The sequence below is a fragment of the Marmota marmota genome, unplaced genomic scaffold (genome assembly GCF_001458135.2).
Source record: "Marmota marmota marmota unplaced genomic scaffold, marMar, whole genome shotgun sequence".
NCBI classification, from domain to species: Eukaryota; Metazoa; Chordata; class Mammalia; order Rodentia; family Sciuridae; genus Marmota; species Marmota marmota.
Genome location: NW_026000229.1, coordinates 49,612,956 through 49,634,478, shown reverse-complemented (window position 1 = coordinate 49,634,478; position 21,523 = coordinate 49,612,956). Strand labels below are relative to the sequence as shown.

At 41.4% G+C, this 21,523-nt stretch overlaps 1 protein-coding gene across 1 annotated transcript in view; it reads left to right on the top strand.

Moving 5' to 3' along the window:
• Positions 1-2,739: 2,739 nt before the first annotated feature.
• Positions 2,740-21,523, top strand: part of Gch1 (GTP cyclohydrolase 1) — a 39,614-nt gene continuing 20,830 nt past the window's right edge. Inside the window, exon 1 of the mRNA XM_015480905.2 lies at positions 2,740-3,256. Within this exon, the coding sequence (XP_015336391.1) occupies positions 2,914-3,256 (343 nt within the window). The 5' untranslated portion in view covers positions 2,740-2,913. The remainder of the gene's footprint in view (positions 3,257-21,523) is intronic.

Below are 21,523 nucleotides of genomic sequence, written 5' to 3'. Positions count from 1 at the left end.
CCCTTCCCTTCTCCTCTGCGACTGGCAGCTACATCCTGCTAATAAAATCTCAGACAGGTAAACGGTTGTTTTGGCTTGTTGAGTTTACAGAGCTTTCCCATCGTCCTTTATGTAAGACTGGAAGACGCTGCACCACAAGACACAGATCACCAAAGAGGTTTCCGCTTTATTACAAAAGGCTGTGTGTTTATATAGGTCTAAGGAGAGGTCGCAGGGCTGAGGTAGATAACAGCTCACCCGTTTATTGGCAAGCTCTTCCATATGTCAGTTCCGGAGCCCAAGAAGTTAATTCTTATTGGGGCTAAGGCTTCCCACCAGCAGGGTTTGAACATTGGCACCGGCGGGAACATTTAGCGCCAGTGAAAGAAAAAAAGAGGAGAAAGAGGGTCGTTAGACACCATGCTGGGGTTTTACTCTGGGGTGCTGCTGCCGTTATGTTTTCCCAACACTTTACACGTTCAGAATAATTCCAGGGGCTACTCTCCTGGTTTGTCTGAGCCTACACCTATTAATACTTCTGTATAAACGAGTCCGAAAATTAGCATTTGAAACTCTTTGAAGCAAATAAGTTATTAATTTGACACATGTTTAAAACTCACATTTGATATAATCCTTTGAAGCCAGATTTAAAGTTAGGTAGTCAGTGTAGTTAGGTAAATCTGGCCTAATATTGAGTAAGATCCAAAATGGAGGCCATGTTAAGAATGAATTCCGGGAAAAGCAGAACAACTCTTGGAATGTTAATGTCCCCAAGGCCCAGAGCCCATCCCAAAGAAATGTTAATGAAGATTACTTCTTTGCCCCACCTGTGCCCCACCCTTTGGGCCTTCCCACCTACATTCCATCATTGAAAGAACTATAAAAAGGGGAAACAACCGCACTTCCACGGATTCCACCTCTTGGGTCCCCTTCTCTGGGAGAAGTCTTTTCTGCTGTCCTTTAATAAAGCCTCTACTTTCCACTCTGACCTTGCCTCAGCGTGCTTCTCTGGTGTTATACTTCAACATTGGGGAAGCAAGGACTTGTCACTGGTCAACAGCGGTAACATATCGGTAACACCTTCAGCCAAAAGGTTCATTTTTTTAATCTCAAAACAATCAAAGCAGATGTCATTGGTTAAGAGTCCATTTGATCAATAGCATTTCACAATTTGTACCAACATCTGGGTAACGAAGCTTTGCACGTCACTTTAAATGGATGGAGTGCCAAATTTCTCAAATGCATTTCCACAAAATGCACACTTTTTTTTTTTTTTTGGTGGGTGTTGGGGAATTGAACCCTTGAACCAGGGGAGCTTTACAACTGAACTATATCCCCAGCCCTTTTTATTTTGGGACAGGGTCTCACAAAGCTGCTGAGGCTGACCTTGAACTTCTGATCCTTCTTTCTTAGCCTTCCTGGTGGCTGATATGGTGTGGGCCACCGCAACCAGTCACAAATAGGTTTTAAATGAAAGCCTTAACTGTTCTTCATTTGAATTAATTTCTCCAGGGTCAAAGTTCTGGCTCCCAGAAAAGTTACCCACAAAAGGTAAGACAGTGATACAGAATTTATTACATAAGCTATCTGATGAGCAGATGTCAGGGATTTTTCTCCCAAGGAGCCCTCTTGCCATAGGCTGATTTAGGGGAGGTTTAAAAAGGAGAAGGGTGATGGAAGATTAGTGGGCACCTTCTCACAGGTGGAGGTTTGTGGTTAAATGAGGCACCTCTGATCCTAATCTCCTAGTTACAAGACGTTTCTCAGTTTTGCAAATTTCAGCAAAAAAAAAAAAAAAAAAAAAAAAAAAAAAGATTATTTCCTTGGGCTATTCTTGCAACTGATTAGTTTGGCCACATGCAGTTTCTGACATTATATAGGGAACAAGCTAGAGGAAAGTGGTTGGCCCCAGGCCCCTCGGCTTATCCACCAAACACTTGCTAATGAAAAGAGTATAGTTTGCCTGATCCCTGTGGAAGACAAAGGTCACATTGAGATAAAATAGAGAATTGGTCTTGAGGTCTGGTATCTGTGCTTGCCTTCAAGAATTTTATTCTGGGCTGGAGATGTGGCTTAAGCGGTAACGTGCTCGCCTGGCATGAGCGCAGCGCTGGGTTAGATCCTCAGCACCACATACAAATAAAATAAAGATGTTGTGTCCACCGAAAACTGAAGAATAAATGTTAAATCTCTCTCTCTCTCTCTCTTAAAAAGAATTTTATTCTCCTAGGTATAGTGACTCACACAAGGGCCACTTAGTGTCACACATACCCTGACAATGGCCAGAGGTTTCTCCTAGGGTGGTACCTGCGTTGGACACATTTAAAACTAACAAACAAGTGTGACATTGTAATATTGTCTTAAAAACCCAAGAGTTGGTTATCTTATCACCAGCATATCTTCCTCTCTTCTCCCTCAGCCGAGACCACCTGTTCGCTCATCCTTCACAGGGTGAGGAGACCACAGCAATTATAATGCAGCGCCCTCTTTTCCCTAAGCGAAGTGAGGGCGGACCGGGCGCCCAGACAACGTCTATGGTTCCAAGATGCCGGATTCTTTTCGGACTCGGCTAGTCCCACTGTGAGACCCGAGGGACCCACTTGCTCCGCCGGTTGCCTTGGGGCAGTCTAGGGCCGTGGCCTCTCTGGAGGGCCCACCCTAAGGGCAGGGCGAGGGGCCGGAGCGAGCGCCGTGACGCGAACGGCCCGGGCCAATGGGAGCACCCCGTGGCGCCGGCCAAGCCGCCGGGCCATAAAAAGGAGGCGCTGCCGGTCTGTCCAGCCGGCGGCGGCCTTGACTCGAGCTTGTCTCTGCCAGATCGCTTACCGTCCTCAGGTGATTCGGGCCACAGGTCATTGCGGGCCGCCGCCTGCGAAGTTTAGCTGCAGCCTCCTGAGGCGCCCCGGGGTCTCCCCGAGCGGTAGCAGCGGGACCATGGAGAAGGGCCCGGTTCGGGCGCCGGCGGAGAAGCCGCGGGGAGCCAGGTGCACCAATGGATTTCCCGAGCGGGAGCCGTCTCGGCCCGGGCCAAGTAGGCCGGCGGAGAAGTCCCCGCGGCCCGAGGCCAAAAGCCCCCAGCCCGCAGACGGCTGGAAGGGCGAAGGACCCCGCGGTGTGGAGGAAAACGAGCTGAACCTCCCCAACCTGGCGGCCGCCTATTCGTCCATCCTGCGCTCTCTGGGCGAGGACCCCCAGCGGCAGGGGCTGCTCAAGACGCCCTTGAGGGCGGCCACGGCCATGCAGTTCTTCACCAAAGGCTACCAAGAGACCATCTCAGGTCAGTGTCCCGGCCGGCCGCGTCCGCGCTGGCTACTGGGACGTGCGGGGAGCGGGAGAGGTGGCTGCGGGGAAGCCGGCGGCGGCTCCAGGAAGTTTCCGGAGTTGCCTCACTCTGGGCGGAGGGAGCCCAGTGCTGTCACCTTCGAACCCCGCCCTCCGTGCTGGCCAGCTGCCCCGAGGCGAGGATCCAGGCGCCCAGGAGAGCAGCAGCCTCGCCTCCCGGAGATCCCTGCAGCTGTCTTCGCGGGGTCCTCCTCTCTCCCAGCACTCAACCTCCCCTCTAGAGCCTGGGGCTGGGGGTTCCTTGGGCGGAACCGCTGTCACTGAGCTCCTCGGCGGGCGAGAGTCTTTTGCTGCCCTTCTCACCTGAGCACCCAGAACCGGGTGCTTGAGGCACTAGCAGAACACAACTTGATAAGGATCGCCTACGCACTTGTTGGAAATGACAGGTTCCTAGGTCGTTTCTTTTCTTGAGATCCTCCTTCCTGCCCCCGCCCCCCTTTTGGGGGGGGCTTGGAGTGAAGCCCTGGCTTCGTGTGCATCGGTCATCCAGAGTTCTTACGCCGCAAAATCCAGGGACCAGCATTCTGATTTATTTATCAGGGGACTGGGGACTTCAGAGAGTTGTTAATTCTTTCATCCATCTCAAGTTTACTTTAGCTCAGGACTTTTCCAAAAATTGGAACAGTTCTGAGTGCAGTCTTCCCTGGAGTTTGAGGTGTGAGGTTTCTTGGGCTAATTTGCTGCTGAAAGCCTTCGTCCTTTTCCTCCTTCCAAAGAAAGAAAGCAATTCTCAGCTGATGCTCCAGAGTCCCCTCCCTCCAAGTCAGCTGGGTTGACCCAGTGTAGTCTGGATGCCTGTCCAGCTTTCAGCGGTGGGTTAGCAGGCAGTGTGGGTCTGTGAGGAGGCCATGTGAAGGGGAATGGAGAATAATCCAGGAATGCCTGTTTATCAGGCGAGCAGTGTTGATATTTATTTATTTTTAAAATCTTCTGGTATCTTTGGCTGGCATCAAAGGCATTGTTCTTCATTCCACGTCTTCTGTACATATTGGTGACATTTATTTCTGTGAAGAAGCCTTTGCCTTTACCGTTTCTCCTAGAAAAAAACAGTGCTGTCCCTGTTATTTTCCTGAAAGAGTATGGAGCAACTCAGACTACATCCTGGGAAGAACAAAGTTATTTTTGCCTAGTCTTCCACACCCTAAAGGAAGGGTGGGAAATCAAAGCATGAGAGGGGTGGGGTGCCAAGAGGAAATGATACTATATCCTAAAGCCAAGAAATGGACCTCTAGTCCCATGATTTTCTCACCTCTTGATGGCAAAAGTTTAGAGTTTCAAAATGCAAAGGGTAAAGAATAATGGTTCTGTTTTCTGTGAGTTCAGTTATCCCAGAGTAAATATTCTGGGATATAATGGAGAAGACCCTTTAGGGATCTTGTTCATTCTGTCTCTTGAAGATACAGGAGGAGGAGGAGGTGTCTCCACAGCCTTGGCAGGACAGTGGCCTGTAACCTAGCATGGGAGGGACAGGCCACAGACTACCTAAAGTGAGCCACAGGTTTACTTGAGAAAGAGCAGCAGCAGCTTGTCTCATAAGTCAAGATTCAGCTACAGAGGACTAAAGTCTCCAAAGAGCACTTTATTCTATCTTAGAAAACTGTTCTAATCAAGTGTTAACTTATTATTTAAAAAGTCTGAGGACTTACAAATGAGGCAGAATAGTGATTGCCATCTGAGGAAGAGGGGAGAATGGGAAGTGACTGCTTAATGGTTAATGGGTATGGGGCTTTGTTTTAGGATGATAAAAATGTTCTAGGATGAAAGCACCGTATTGCAAATGCTACTGAACCATACACTCTAAAATGGCTAAAATGAAGAATTTTGTGTCTATTTTACTATGATAAAAAAGCTCATGGACCTTATTTAAAATAATTAATGGTTATTAATTGAATGTCTTAATGGGTTCAGTGCTTTGCATGGATGGTCTTGGTTAATCCTCAATTTTGAGGTGAATTCTGTTCTCTTACCCCATGACATGGAAATCAAGGCAGAAAGGTTGACAGTTTACAAGTGGGAGAGCCAGGCAGCCCCATGGCTGAACTCTTCAGTACTTATCTCCTTATGGTGCAACACAGGGAGATGAATCAGTGCGCCTTTATCTACCAAATACTTCAACTTTGAGCTGGGTTACCAGCATTAAAAACAAACAAGCAAATGGTGGAGTAGAATGGATAAGATCAGTTTATCATATGCAATAAGACTAGTAAGGATAAAGTTTTAGGGAACTCACAGGTATGATTTGTGTGTGTGCGTGCATGAACACACACAAATCATACCCGTGAGTTCCCTAAAACTTGACTCCACATGTGGAATGCATTTCTCATTGGGGTTGCAGTCAAAAGTTTTGAAAAATATTAGAATATCACAATTAAGGATTAAATATTTATTTTTAAGAGATATATAATTAAAGCAGATTGAGTAGAGAGACAGCAAGGTTGATACTGAGTTTAAAGAAATGAACCTGAAATGGTGGTTTTCCATGTCTTGGACCACCCAGGATGGGAGAGAGAAGGAAGGATACAGGTGGGAGAAGTGAGTGGCAGGTGGCTGGAGGAGTCATACCTTTGTAGAAAATATAGAAGAGAGTAATAGGACAATCCTGCACAATCCTCAATTTTTATTTCTTTCGGAGCATAAATCTGACTACTATAGATTATTTTGAATAGGAATAATCTTTGAAACTCATTTCTAAGCTTGTGAACAGATTAGGACCTTATTTACTTTATATTCTGCATATTAATTTTTGGTTAATATTGTTGATGTGCGAGAAAATGTAAGAAAATGTAAGTTGGGCCAGGGTGCACAGTTGTGCACTCCTGTAATCCTAGTGACTGAGGAAGACAATGGCAAGTTTGAGGCCAGCACAGCAATTTAGTGAGACCTGTCTTAACTTAAAATATAAAAAAAAGGACTGGCGATGAGGCTTATTGGTAAAGTGTTCAATACTTAGTACCAAAAAAAGAAATGTAGGTTAGTATTTCATATTCCCCAAGTTTTTTTTTTTTTCTTCCTTCTTTTTGCAGTTCCCTCCTCTTGTGTGATTTGAGGCTAGTTTCTGATGCCCTAGGGAATTTATCATGTCCCCACACTGCAGCTTCTCTCCATGACCTTTGCCCCAGCTTTCTAGTGTGTTCTCATGGAAGCATTTGTGGTTGCCCAAGACAGGGCTATGTCACAGCTGTATAATTCTCCCAGTTTCCTGTTCACTTCTGGGCTGTAGCTTGTAGGTGGAGTGGACACCAGCACCTCTCCAAGGAACGGGAGAATCTAGCATCATAGGCTGATCTTTGGACCAACTTACACCAACTCATCTTTTTCTGTTTCTGCCCCATTTCAATATAGCCATAGCCTATTTCTCTTACATATTCAATTTTTCTTGTGGTGAGTTCTTTCTATACAAGGGCCCTTTCCTGTATGTCCACTCTCCTTTTATTCAGAACCAGTACTGAATTAAAATTTGAGTGTCCACTACACCCTGAGATCTTTGGCTTTTATTTCCCTGTGACTGACCCTTCCTATTCCCTGTCCTCTCCCAGATATAAAAAAGGAGCAACGTTTTTAGAGAGTATTATCTGCCAAATGTTGAATGGGTACAACTTGTCTATCAGTTGTCCTTTTTTTTTTTTTTTTTTTGATACTGGGGAGCGAATCTAGGGGCACTTAACCACTGAGCCACATCCCCAGACAGGGTCTCACTGAGTTGCTTAGGGCCTCGATGATAAGTTGCTGAGGCTGGCCTTGAACTCAATCCTCCTGCCTCAGCCTCCAGAGCTGCTGGGATTAAAGGCGTGTGCCACTGCACCCAGCTCAGTTGTCCTTTTTAAGATGAGTTTATGGGAGTACACAAGAATCTTGGCTCTATCACATTTTCTAGTTAAATTAGGTTTTAGCTTGTCTTATCCAGACTGCCAAGACAGTTTTCATAATCAGGTTGACAGTGTCTCCAAATCTGGGAAGCGTGGATATCATCTAGCTTGAGGAGATGGCACCAGAGGTGACTGTTTTCCCTGATGGGGCTGGGGAGGCTCAGGCATGCACAGTAAATCAGGTCCCCTCCTCAACCATGTTCCCTGCCAGATTGTCTCCATTCTCTGAGGATTACGCAAGGCAGTCAGATACTTCATTTATACAAGAATGAATTCTTAGCTACTTCATACTGTAATGTGGTAGTCACAAAAGATTTTTCTTTTTGAATCACAAACCTCTCTGATTGATTAAACCAGGCTGTTATGCTGAACTAAAAATAAAAACTAACAGTTTTTAGCATGTAAAAGGGACAAAAAGTCAAATAATTTACTATTCCTTCTTACATCTTTGGTGAAAGGTGAGTTTGTCCCAAGTTTTAAAGTATATTGTAGAAAAATTCATTTTATTAGAGGGTGGGTTGTGACTCAGCGGTAGAGTGCTTGCCTAGCATGTGTGAGGCCCTGGGTTCAATCCTCAGCACCACACAAAAATAAATAAAAATAAAGGTTTTGTGTCCAACTATAACTAAAAACAAAAATAAGTATTAAAAAGAGAAAAGTTCATTTATTAAGAGATGCTGTTTTGAATGTTCAGCTTATTTAAATCTTGACTAATAATTTGTTTTTAATTTTGTTGATGCTCATATACAATTTAGGTCTATTTGCTGCTAGAAAGAGCACTGTGAATAAAGAGGAGAAAAATGACAAAGCTGTGGATATCTTAATGACTGGAATTTGCAGGAAATCGAAATGGATTAAAACTATTAAGAAGAGGTTATTGAAAATTGAGAAGAAAAGCCAGTCCTAATAGTTCCTTTAAAAATATGTTAAAACAACAAATTTAAAAAATATAATCTATACCTAGGATTGGCACATACCTATGATCCCAGCTACTCTGGAAGCTGAGGCAGGAAGATCCAGAGTTTGAGTCCAGTCTGGGCAACTTAGGGAGACCCCGTCTCAAAAAAATAAAAAGGACTGGGGATGTAGCTCAGTAGTAGAGCACCCCTGGGATTGATCCATAGTGTCAAATATAAATATAAATACACATTTATATCTGTAAACAATTTTTCTGACAAGGGAGGGAAAGGCACTATGCGTAACTTGACATACCAAACAAAGCCGCTGGGTTGGTACTTGTATTGGTTTCCTAGGGCTGCCATTATGAAATACCATAACTGGGTGGTGAAAATAACAGAAATCAAGTCTCACAGTCCCAGAGGCTAAATGTCTGAAATCAAGGTGTCCATAATACCCACTTCCTCTGAAACCTGTGGTGGGTGTCCTTCCTTGCTCTTCCCAGCCTCTGGTAGTAGGACCAACAGTCCCACATGTTCCTTGGTTTGCGGCTTCAACAGTCCACTCTCTGCCTCTGTCAACATCCAAGTTCTATCTTCTGGGTTCACCCGTTGTGTTGATTTAAGGATCCACTGTATTCCAGTATGTCTCATTATAAGTTGGATAACATCAGCAACAATATCATTAGGTTATGTTCTAAGGTACTTGGAGTTTAGGACTTCAACATGTATTTTTTAAGGGGAAACTATTCAATCCATGTGAGTACTAATACTATTATTCGTAAGACTAACTAGGATTAGTATGGATTTTTACTACAATTTTGTTTTTTAAAAAATTAATCACATGCCAGGCACTGTGCTGAATGCTAGGAATACAGAATGAGCAAAGCTGACTGTGGCTCCTGCTCTCATGGAACTCACAGCCTCTTGGAAAGAAAACACATTATAGAATCACAGGAAAGAGAAATTCGACAGTGAATGCACAGCTCAAGGAAAGCATTTAGCAAAGGAACTTGATCTCTGCTGGGAGGTAGGAGCCTGGGTTGGGGAATGATGCTGAGCTGACCCATATCTGAATGACATACTCCGCAGATGGCTTGCCACCTACTGGACCCTGTCTGAGTTCTTGACGTATGAGGCCTGGCTTGATATTCATGGTAGTCCTATAGGGTAGGTAATATAATTTCCATTTTATAGATGAGGAAATTGAAGCCTAGGAAAAACCTGCCCAGGCTGGAATCTTGAGAGTAGCCGGGCTGAGAGGGTGATGGAGAAAGAATTGTCATAATCTCTAACGCTGTCTTTAATTTATTCATAATGTTTTATGGTTTATTTGAATCTCTTCCTCTCCTTTCATCTGCTGTTTGCTGTCTAGCTTTAGAAACTACTCCATGCATTGCTGCACCCTCCACCCCCACCCAACTCATTTGCTGCACACTTCTGTCAGTCCAGTATTTGGTTGAATGGGACTGCAGTATTAAGATTTACCAGGAGAGGGCCACTGTCTGATCATCGGATCCCAGGTTATGAATCTTGGATTGTATGAACAGTTCTTAATTCCTGGTTATGTAAACAAATATGTTCCCTACAACAGTAAATTCTCTACTGTGTCTATGGCAATTGGGTTGGGGATTAATGTGGATTGAATTAACAGAGTATCTGTTATAAATTTGTTATAGTCAAGGCTGAGAGGACATTCATGTACTAGAATTTTGTCTTCTTACAGCATTGGTAGCAGTTTTTTAGGCATTTTTAGAGAACAGGAGACTGTCTGTTCTTGTCTTTGAATTCCTAGCCAATTGCCCAGCTCAGGTGGAAGGATTCATGAATATTTGAATTCATTTCTTTAAAAAACAATTTTTTTTTAGTTGTAGTTGGACACAATACCTTTATTTTATTTATTTTTATGTGGTGCTGAGGATCGAACCCAACGCCTCACGCATGCTAGGCGAGGGATCTACCACTGAGCCCCAGCCCCAGCCCCTTGAATTAATTTCTTAAGGACAGATAGCACTTCTTAACTTTTCATCCTGTTAGGATGACAGTTTTTAAGTACTTTATTGTAGAAATGTCGCATGTACCCACAGTTAAGAATGAGCTTCTGTGCACCATTGCTCAACCTCAGTAGCTGTCAACATACATGTCAGTCTGTCTTGCTCGGTTCCTCTTGCCTGGTCCCTCTTGCCTCAAGGCCCTCCTCCACTGGATTATCTTAAAGCAAATCCCAGATATGTCATTTCACTAATAAATACTTTAAGACATTTCTAAAATATAAGAACTTAAAAAAACTATAATATATGATCATACTTGAACAGTTGTTCCCCAACATCACATATGTAGCCAGTGTTTGTTTAGCTCTGATTTTCTCACAGGCATTTTTTTTATAAGCTTATTTGTTTGACTCAGGATCCAAACAAACTTTACTCATTACACTGGATAAGTCTTCTTAAGGTTCTTTGAGTTTGTTACATTTTGTACTTCCGTTTTAGTCTCTAATACTTTGTTGAACAAACAGGGCCATTTGTCCTGTAGAATATCCCACATTTTAGGCTTTGCAGTGCAAAATAAAATGAGTTTTCATAAATGGCAGATGCTGGAACTGTATGGCCCATATGGCAAAAATAAAACAAATCAGAATTTTTTTACTAAAAATTTGAGGATAAAAATGAACACTGGCTGGATGATGAACTCAATATCTTGCAATAATTAGTTTTAAAACTGTATATTAAAATAAAACCATAAGAGGACCAGTGTTACTTATCATTTTTTCCTAGGTTTTGCTTATTTAATTCTCACGATTTAGGTTAGCATGTCCCTTTTGCCCCTGTATTGCTTATACACTAGTAATTAGATTTAGAGACTTGCATACCCCCAACCCTTACATTAAATCAAGAATACTTCATAGATGGTGGCATGTGCTTCTGTCTGGAGACAGCTAAATGTCTAGTTGTCTACCTTTTTTTGATTAGTCAGTTTTCACTTTTTTTTTTTTTTTGGTAACCCTGGTAACCCAGGGGTGCTTAACTGTATCCCCAGCCCTTTTTTTTTTATATTTTAGAGACAGGGTCTCCTTAGGTTGCTTAGGGCCTCACTAAATTGCTAAGGCTGGCTGCGAACTTGGGATCCTCCTGCCTTGGCCTCCTGAGTTGCTGGGATTACAGGCATGTGCCACTGTGCCTGGCAGTTTTTCACGTTTTTTCCTATTTTTTTTTTAGGTACCAGGGATTGAATTCGGGGGCTCTCAACCACTGAGCCACATCCGAAGCCCTATTTTGTGTTTTATTTAGAGACAGGGTCTCACTGAGTTGCTTAGTGCCTTGCTTTTGCTGAGGCTTGCTTTGAATTCACATAATCTTCCTGCCTCAGCCTCCTGAGCTGCTGGGATCATAGGTGTGTGCCACCACGCCTAGCACAATTTTTCGCTTTTTGTAGTGGGTTTGTGTCTATTTTATGATAAAATAGAATTATCTACACATATTTTGTACATTCTTGGCATACTTAATTTTTTTCTTAATTTTAAAAAATATTTCTAGGCTACCTGGTTTGTCTGAGTTTTTCACATTGTCCCAAATCTCCAAAAACAAATAAATCCATGTATAAGTGGACCCATACAACTCAAAAGCATGTTGTTCGAGGGTCAGTGATACTTTAAAAATTTTGATTTCTGAAGTATGTACATGTATTTTCAAATAGATTAAAAATATTGTGGGGCTGGGGTTGTAGCTCAGTGGTAGAGCGCTTGCCTTGCACGTATGAGGCACTGGGTTCGATCCTCCGCACTGCATAAAAATAAATAAAAGATTGTGTCCACCTACAACTAAAAAAAAAAAAAAAATTAAAAAAATATTGTGACAAAGTTATTTCAAATCTAGGAGTAAAAGAAACACAACTTGTTCTAATAATTAGCTAAATTTTCACAGTTGTACAGTATGTATTGCTGAAAACAATTACCCTGAAATCAGAGAAAAATAGAACATATACAATTATGTGCCTCATGACAACCATTCAGTCAACCCTGGCATGACGATGATCTCACAAAATTATAAGGAAGCTGGAAAATTCCTGTTGCCTAGTGACCTTGTGGTCATTCTAACATTATAGTACAGTGCGTTACCTGTGAGTTTGTGGTGATGGTGGTGTAAATGAGCCTGCTGTGCCGCCAGTTGTATACAAGTGTAGCACATGTAATTAGGTACAGTGCACAAATACCTACCATGTTACCGGCTTACATGTTTCTGTGCCAAACTTTTTATCATTATTTTAGTGTACTCCTTCTACTTACTAAAAAAGTTTGCTGTAAAACAGTATGCCAGTTAAAATTAAATGATGTTTTCAAAACAATTACATATATTTAGTTTATTTATTTGCTGGGATGGAACCCAAGGCCTTGTGCATGTTAGGCGGGGCTCTACCACTGAGCCATACCCACTGGGCCCTTATCTTAAACTTATTCAAGGTTAACACTGAAGACATTAGGACTACCTCCTTTTTCTGATATTTTGAAAGTATCTTCTAGTCCTACATAGTCAGTCCTTCTAATAAACTTTACCTGAATACGTGTTGCTATTTGGTCTAGTCTCTAAACTCTGGTCATTTGTTTTGTCTGCATTTATGCCTTCCCATTAATCCCTTGGTTAATCGTGCTCAAAAGTCCTGAATCATACCACCTGAATGTCTCCAGAATCTGACATCCATGTCTCTCACCTGATTACAGTGACCACTTCACTAGTTACCTTGCCTCCCAGCTTGCCCTGCTCCAGTCTGTCCGCACCAAAGTGCCTTTTCTGAATTCTAATAGGTTTCTTCCTTCTGCTGTCTTTCCTCACCAGGGATAAGAGATTTTGTTGTGTTGTAGCCTGTTACCTATGTGTTTTCTTATCTTCTAAAACCATTTTCCCACATAAGACAGTATAGTATTTAGTTTAGTTTCATTCATACACTGGTGTTGAGACCCAGGCAAAGTCCTTCCTGGGGCTGTCCTTGTGCAGTCTTTAGCCCATCTTGTCTGTTCACCTCCTTTTTTAAAAACCTTTCTGGTGTGGGTTGCTAACCATGGGGAGCCCCCTGCCCACCTTCATTTACTGACAACTGTTTCTTAATCTAAAGTTCTATGGAGAAGCACCCAGGGTTAGGTGAGGAATTGGCTGTTGCTGAGTTCTGGGCTGAATTCTTTTGAGGTTTGTTTAGTCCAGCTGTTTCAGCTTTCCCAAGAGCACATGATTCTTGCTGTGAAGCATGATTTAAAAAAAAAAAAATTAGTACATTTTAATGATACAAAACGGGTTTCAATGTGGCATATTCATAATTGCATACAACATAATTTTATTATATCCATCCTCCCACATGATGTATTTCATGTCATAAGTATTTATTTTTATTTGTTCTAAGTAGGAATCAAAGCCATTAAAATCATCTCAAACAAGGAAGCTGTCACTAAGATAGATTAAAATGCATTTATACCTATGTAATTCATGGACTTGTGTTAAGATGTTCATTAACAATGATTTAGGGCTATCCATGCTGCAGTTCAATGGAGAGGCTGTTACTCAGTGAGGACTCTGTCTCGTAGTTTATGGCAGAGCTGCTGTAGATCATACCTCTCTAAATGTCCACCACCCTTCAAAATGTAAGAGCTCCCATTAATGCCTGGGCATCAATGGTGGTATGCCACTCTGATCACCCATCAGAACTAATTGGCCTTTTAGCTGCAGGAGCTAGCCGATAGCCTCCAGCTGTTAGTTCCTTCTGTGGAGGGCTTGCTTACTCCATGCTATTTTTCATTCATGTTAGTGTCTCTTTCTTCCTTTCTATTCCTTTCCACCATGATTAACTGGCCTTTTGAAGGATGGGGCCCTTTACAAGTGAGGTGCAAATCATCCAGTTTCACAATGTGTTGGAAATTCTGTTGATACAATCCTAAGATGTGTGGTGTTTCTGAAACTGGTGTTTTAGTATGTCAACAAAAATACATCCTGCTATCAAGGGAAGAACTAGCCTGGGCTAGTCATAGCATCCCTGCTAATTTGTTTATTGTTTGTTGGTTTGTTTATTTATTTAGGTACTAGGATTGAATCCAGGGGTGCTCTACCACTGAGCTACATCCCCTAACCCTTTTTATTTTGTATTTTGAGATAGGCTTTCACTAAGTTGCTCAGGCTGGGCTTAACTTTGGGATCCTTCAATGTGTGCCATCATGCAAGCCCTCTAGGTTTATGACCCTAGACAAGTTATTCTGGTCTGCTGTGCAGGGAGAGGCCGTGAGACTGGTAATTAGTTGGATTGTCATGCTGAAGCTCCTTGCAGCACTGTGGGCCTCTCAGTATCATCTCATTGCTCACTCTGTTGATTCCTCATAGCTGATGGGGGACCCAGTAAGCACCTCAGAATACTTTCAATGCTAGGGGTGTGTGTTATAGTTTGGATATTAGATATCCCCCAAAACTCCTGCTAATGCAAGGATATTCAGAGGTGAAATGATTGGATTGTAAGAGCTGTAACTTAATCAGTCCATCCTAATTTGAATAGACTGACTGGGTGGTAACTGTAGGTAAATAGGGCATTGCTAGAAGTGGTGGGTCATTGGGAACATGTCCCGGAAGGGTGCATCTTTTCTGTGGCCCCTTCTCCCCCTCTCTCTGCTTCTTGACACCACCATGAGCTAAGCAGCTTTCCTCTGCTATGCCCTTCCCTCATGATATGCTGCCTCACCTTGGACCCAGAGCAGTGGAGTTGGCCATCTATGGACTGAGACCTTTGAAACTGTAAGCCCCAAATAAACTTTTCCTCCTATAAGTGGATGTTCAGTGTTTTGGTCATAACAACACAAAATCTAACTAAAACAGTATGGTTTTCCCTTGAAACATGCATACTTAATGGTTTCTGATAACAGATCTCTTTTTTTCTTGTGATGCAGTGTTTTTTTTTTTTTTTTTAGTTGTAGATGGACATGATACCTTTATTTTATTTGTTGTGTGGTTCTGAGGATTGAACCCAGTGTCTCATACATGCTAGGCAAGCACTGTACCCCTGAGCCACAATCCCAGCTCCCAGAGGTTTTGAAAAGTTCCCTCATCTGTGTGTTCTTCATGGTCTGTGTACTTGTAACCCATAGCCCCTTTGATTAGATGAAGTCTTTAAGGACTCTCCACCCTTGACAGAAGTGTTGGGGTTGCCTCTACCAGGGAAAAACCAATTGCTAGTTTTACTATCATGTAAAATTTTAGTTTGTTAGGCTGGGGTTGTAGCTCAGTAGTAGAGTGCTTGCCTAGCACATGTAGGCACTGGGTTCAATCCTCAGCACCACATAAAACTAAAGGTTTTATGTCCATCTCCAACTAAAAAAATACTTTTAAAAAAGATTTTATTATTATTATTATTTTTAACAAGGACTTCATATCAACTAGAAAAGCAGTTTCTCAGTTAGTTGGGAGAACAAGAAAACTAATATTTTAGGATCATGCTTTCTAAAAATTTATTCCTTTATTATAAGATTTCCAAACACAAAAGTAGACAAAATTATATAGTGGACATCTATATACTTATATTCAAAATTAGCTTCCTGCCATATTGGCATACTCTATTCTTTTACTGATAATAAATCAAAGACCTGTATTAAGAGGTAAAATGGCAGGTCAGGGATGGTGGCACATATCTGTAATACCAGCAGTTTGGGAGGTTGAAGCAGGAGTATTCCAAGTTTGAGGCCACCCTGGAAAATTTAGCAAGAACCTGTCTCAAAATAGGACTGAGGAAGTATCTCATTGATAGAGATACTTGGGTTCAATCCCTGGGAATCACTTCCCCACTACCACCAAAAAAAAAAGAAAAGAAAAAAAAAGAATATATCACCTTGAAAACAGTTTTTCTTCTTAACCACTTACTCCATCCTTATTAAAATTAATTGTTAATTCCCTCATATCATCGAATTCCTACTCTATATTCACATTTCTTCAGTGGTCCCAAACATCTTTTAATGATTTTTTTTTTTTTTAAACTGGGAGCCACTAGAGGTCCATACATTTGCCCCTACCCCATAACACTGCCTTACAGAGATGCTTGTTGTCCTGAAAGATAATCCACCTTTGTGATTTGATCATTGTTTTTTTTAAATTTAATTTGTTTCTCTATTGCCCATATTCTTGGAAAATGTAATTTAGGTCTCAAGACTTGATTAAATTCAGGTAAAATGTTTATAGTAGGAATTTTGTATACTTCATATGATTGTTTTTACAGGATAAATTTCTCTAGAGAACTTCCTTAAAAAAAAAAAGGCTTTTTATTAGTTTGAAGATTTAATGGGATTCTCCTTTTCCCTGAAACTGTTCCAGTTTGATTTTAAAAAGTAAAGGTCAAAGTAGCATTAAATTACTGATTTTTTTCTTTATAGAAACCAAATAAGTAGTTGATAAAATAGAATTTTGTGACTAATGCACACTAACTCTGGGCTCCAGCAGTCTCTGGGTATTAGGTTGCCCTTTCTGATCTGCTCTCCCGAGCTGACAGGTAGCTTTGACCCGTTCTTTGTCTTTAACCTAGTAACTTATTTTATGGTACTGTACATTGACCCCAAGGGTACCTGTGAGCCACATCCCCAGCCCTTTTTATTTTTTTTTTATTTTGAGACAGGGTCTTGCTAAGTTGTGGAAGCTGGCCCCAAACAGGATCCTCTTGCCTCAGCCTCCTGAGTCACTGGGATTACAGGTGTGCACCACCATGCCTGGTTACCTTTCTTTTTAAAAGTTAGATTTGCTCTCTTCATTTTGTTTGCTAGCATTGGCCATAGGCTTTGTAGCCTCATGGCTGAAACTGCAGAAAAACTAGTTTCGATTGCAGAAAAACCCCATTTAGGGGTCCTGCCTTTGGGTTCTCCCTATTCAGTTCATACTTTAGTAGGTCAGAGTAGAATTAGGTGGCTTGAGATCAGGGCTCTGGTCCAGAGTCAGAAAAAGAGGGCAAAAGTCAACTCTTGTTGGTTGACTAGTTGGCCAACAAGTTGGTTCTTCTTTAGTAAGTATTTAATGTTTAATTTTCTTCTTTCCTTTCCTCTCCTCATTTATTCATTCACAGGATCTTGCTATGTTGCTTAGGTTGGCTTCAAACTCCTGGGCTCAAGTGATCCTTCTGCCTTAGCCTCCCAAGTAGCTGGGATTACAGGAGTGCACTCCCATACCCTGCAGCCTCCTGAAATCTTAAATCTTCAATACAACTCAATTTTGTCCTCATCCCACAAGTTTTTCTTTCTGTAAAGTATTACTTTTGTAGGTTAACTTTTAGCCATTCTCCAAATACTATTATACCCAGGCCTCTTATTTCCTCAGATCTAAAGTCTCTTGAGATCATGGTTTGATATATTTGGTTTTTTTTTTTTTTGAATTTTTTTTTAAATATTTATTTATTTATTTTTTTAGTTCTCGGCGAACACAACATCTTTGTTGGTATGTGGTGCTGAGGATCGAACCCGGGCCGCACACATGCCAGGCGAACACGCTACCGCTTGAGCCACATCCCCAGCCCTGAATTTTTTAATATTTATTTTTTTAGTTTTCGGCGGACACAACATCTTTGTTTGTATGTGGTGCTGAGGATCTAACCCGTTCCGCACGCATGCCAGGCGAGCGCACTACCCCTTGAGCCACATCCCCAGCCCAGTTTGATATACTTGTATCTAGCTCAGGAACTATACAGACTTGATCATGTTATGATTTCAATTGAGTGGGCTGTAAAATCTGACTGTCTCAAGTGGCTGATTTTTCTAGAATGGGGACACAGTGTTTTGATGTGAGGTTCTCCTTCCTTCCTCTTTCCTGGGAGTGTGTGGTCCTTTTTGCTTCAGGTAAAGTTGGCTCCAGCTTTCTATATCTCCCCCCTTTGTCCCTGCTCTCCCCAACCCTTTTCAGCTTCCCTAGAGCTTGTTCGACTTTTCCTCAGCTGTGTGCAGAGCTCACAGTGTCCACAGGAATCATCACTCTTTGACTTGGTGGCTGCAGTGAGGGTTCATGGTGAGAAATTGCTCCCGGTTCAGCCTTGCTGAAACAGCAAATGAGGCCCGGCAGTGGGGTGGTTTTTCAGTCCTCAAAGTCCTGCGCTTCTACCCCGAACTGATCATCAGAATTTCTTGGGTTTTTAAAAGACATAATCCTGGGTTCTTATCCACACTCAGTGAATCAGATTTTCTTACTGTGTCTTGGGAAGCTGTATTTTCCGAAGATCTGTGTGATTGGCCATATTGGGAACTGCTGTTGCGAAGGATGGTCCTTATTCCGTAATCATTTGTCACTAATGATGGTGGCTTGCACACTCTGCTGGTCCCTTCTTGGATAGAATTCTCCTTGGTTCCGTAATGCCCACTTTAAGAAATCCCCTGGCAGCAGTGAACGCAGTGTGGTAAGAGACGAGCCTGCTAGAGGCTTTTTAAAGTAAATGGATAGTTTATCAGATTGGTGTGTTCTTTCTTTAGAACTGCTGTGAACCAGACCTTGTTATCACCATCTGTTTTGTAAATTCTGTTTTCGGCTTAACAGCTGGATTGTGAAAGTCTACAAAATTATCCAATTAAAAAACTAAATTTGGCAAGTATGTGCTTTTGTTAAAAAAAAAAAAAAGGCTCCTTGAATACACTTTGTTTTCTTAGCATGTAATGCTCTAATCTTGATCTACCAGAAATATTTACAGTAGTTAACTGAGAGTAGAGTGAGAGTTCTTATTTTAGATAATTTTAAGAGTTCATAATATACGGGATTGGCAACCTTCAATTTTATTCAAGAATAAATAAAAATAGTTTAAAATAAGTGCTTTTTTTCCTACCTTAGTACAGAAAGCCTCTGGCTACTGTGATGCCCATCTCCAGGCTGATCAGTAGAGCAGGAGGGTAACATTAATAGTTTGACATTTATTTCCACACCCCCAGAGTTATTAAACCAGGAACCCCGGAGCCATTCTTTTACCTGTGAAGCTGTTGAAAATCCAGCTAACCCAATCTGCACAAATCTTGCACTAGAACATGGGTCTGTGGATTCTTTTTGTTCCTTCTACTTCACCATTCTGTAACTGGAACCACTGTACAAGTCAGGTTCCTTTAAGACCACTTAAATAATTGAATGTGGGTGGAGAGATTATGCTTTCATGTTCTTATTTTAGTATTTCTTTATCTTGAAATAAAAGTACAATGAACATTATTGCTGTAATCAGGAACAGTGTTACTGAGCAAGATATGTAACTTCATATGTAGAAACTAGATCTCCAGTGATGTGCTCATGATGGGTGGCAGAGAGAATGGGAATAGTTCACCAGTACTGTATTTGTTGAGTGAAAACATGTATGTTGTACTCTTTTTAGGGCACCAAATAGCATCTGTGTCAATTGCCTTGGCTTTCTTTTAATAGCTTAAAAGAAACATGAGTTTATTTCCGTTAAGGACAGTAGGAATGAAAATTTTCAAAATAACCAAACTTTTACTGTCTCTGCAATGTACTGGATCTTTTCTGCTAACAAATTTGCAGTTTATGAAATAGCTTCAAAGATCGAATCAAAGCTGTGCGGCAGCCCTGCCTTCTCTGGCAGATGGTGTAACCAGTTGTCTACAGTCCTGTTAGTTTCCTCCATTATGTCCATGTGTGGAATGTTTGGGTTCATGGTTATTTTGGCCCAGTTTTACAAATGTTAGCTCTGTCTTTTAAGTGCAAGAAGCTGTGAGTATTGGAAGTTCTAACAAGAAGTGCACTGTCATGATGGAAATGAAAGCAGAGATGGTGATTTTTTTTTTCCCTCTTCAAATTTGTTTTGACATTGCTTTTCTTACAGAACAAATTTTTCAAACAGGAGGCAGAAAGCAAAATGTTTTGATGCCAAAGAGTTGAGGTCTTTAAATTGCAGAGCATGGTTTAGGGAGTTGTTCTTCAATTTTTTTATTTTTTATTTTTTGCCATTTTACAACTTTATTTGAAAATCAGAGGTTCTCATCCAAATTGACTGTAGATTTTTTTGAAAGTGGTGAAAGGAACGTAGGTGACTGAAGTATAGAGCTTGTATGGCGGATCTTCATTCTTGTTGCATTTTCTGGACAACTATACAGATATGGTACAGGACTTTCCTTATTCCTTAGGCCCAGACTACTCCTGAACCTGGTGTCATTGTGCATATCTGAGGTCCCCATTCCTTCATGGCAAATTTCTGGATCTCTTGAGTGTCTGAAGGGCATGCTGTGTGTGCGTGTGTTCCTAGGGATTGAATCCAGGGGCACGTACCACTGAGCTACATCCCCAGCTCTTTAGTTTTTATTTTGAGTCAGGGTCTTGCTAGGTTGCAGAACCTGGCCTCAAACTTGGATCCTCCTGCCTCAATGTACATGTCAGGTTCCTTTAAGACCACTTAAATAATTGAGTGTGGATGGAGAGATTGTGCTTTCATGTTCTTATATCATCAATTCAATGTCCTGAGTTTCTGGGATTATAGGTGTGTACCACTGTCCTTGGTTTAAGGAACATATTTTTTAACTTTAATTTTTGACAGTGCTAGGAATTTCACATGGTAGCCAAGTGTTCTCTCACAGACCTATATTCTTAGCCCCAAGGGACACGCTTTTTGATGCTCTCTCCATGGACATATTTATGAATGTTGCTGGTATGGTCCTTCTTACTACTCTTCTTTTGTGGAAGCCATTCTTCAGGGTCCACGTTGGAAAAAGAAGAGTGAAAAGGATTTGGAGGGGGGTTTGAAGCAGTTTGCAACACTGTAAGAAGCAGGCAGGTATTTACCCTCTGTCCCCCCATCTGTCACCCTCAGCTCCAAGGTATCATCAGCTTATTTTTTTTTCTTTTAATATTTTTAGCTGTGAATAGAAATAGTATCTTTATTTTATTTTATTCTTTTAATGTGGTGCTGAGAATTGAACCCAGTACCTCACACATGCTGGCAAGTGCTCTACTACTGAGCTACAACCCCAACCCTTATTTTTTATTTTTAAAGGGGGCAGGGAGAAGGATCAGTATATATGTAAACACCATAATTTTTAAAAAAACCCTATATTTATAAAATGTCCCAAATAGGTAAGACAAACTACGAAAAACTAGTTTAGCCAAAATACCTTCAATTTCTTTCTCTCTCTTTCCTTCCTTCCAGTGCTGGGGATTGAACCCAGGGCCTTGTGCATCCTAGGCAAGCACTCTACCACTGAGCTAAACCCCCAAACAGTGCATCCAAAGTCTGAACAAATCTTAATATTTTACTGTAATTGCTTCTAAAAAAGAAAGATATTACTTTTTATTTCTGGATCCTTTAACTTCTGGCCACAGAGGTAACCACTGTCTTAAATTTAGTCTCTTACTTATTATGTCTATTATGCTTTCATTTTATATGCAATATATCCATTCAAATATGAATTATGCTGTATATATCCTTCTGCGTCATGCCTTTTCTTTTCTTTTTTTTTTTTTTTAAAAGAGA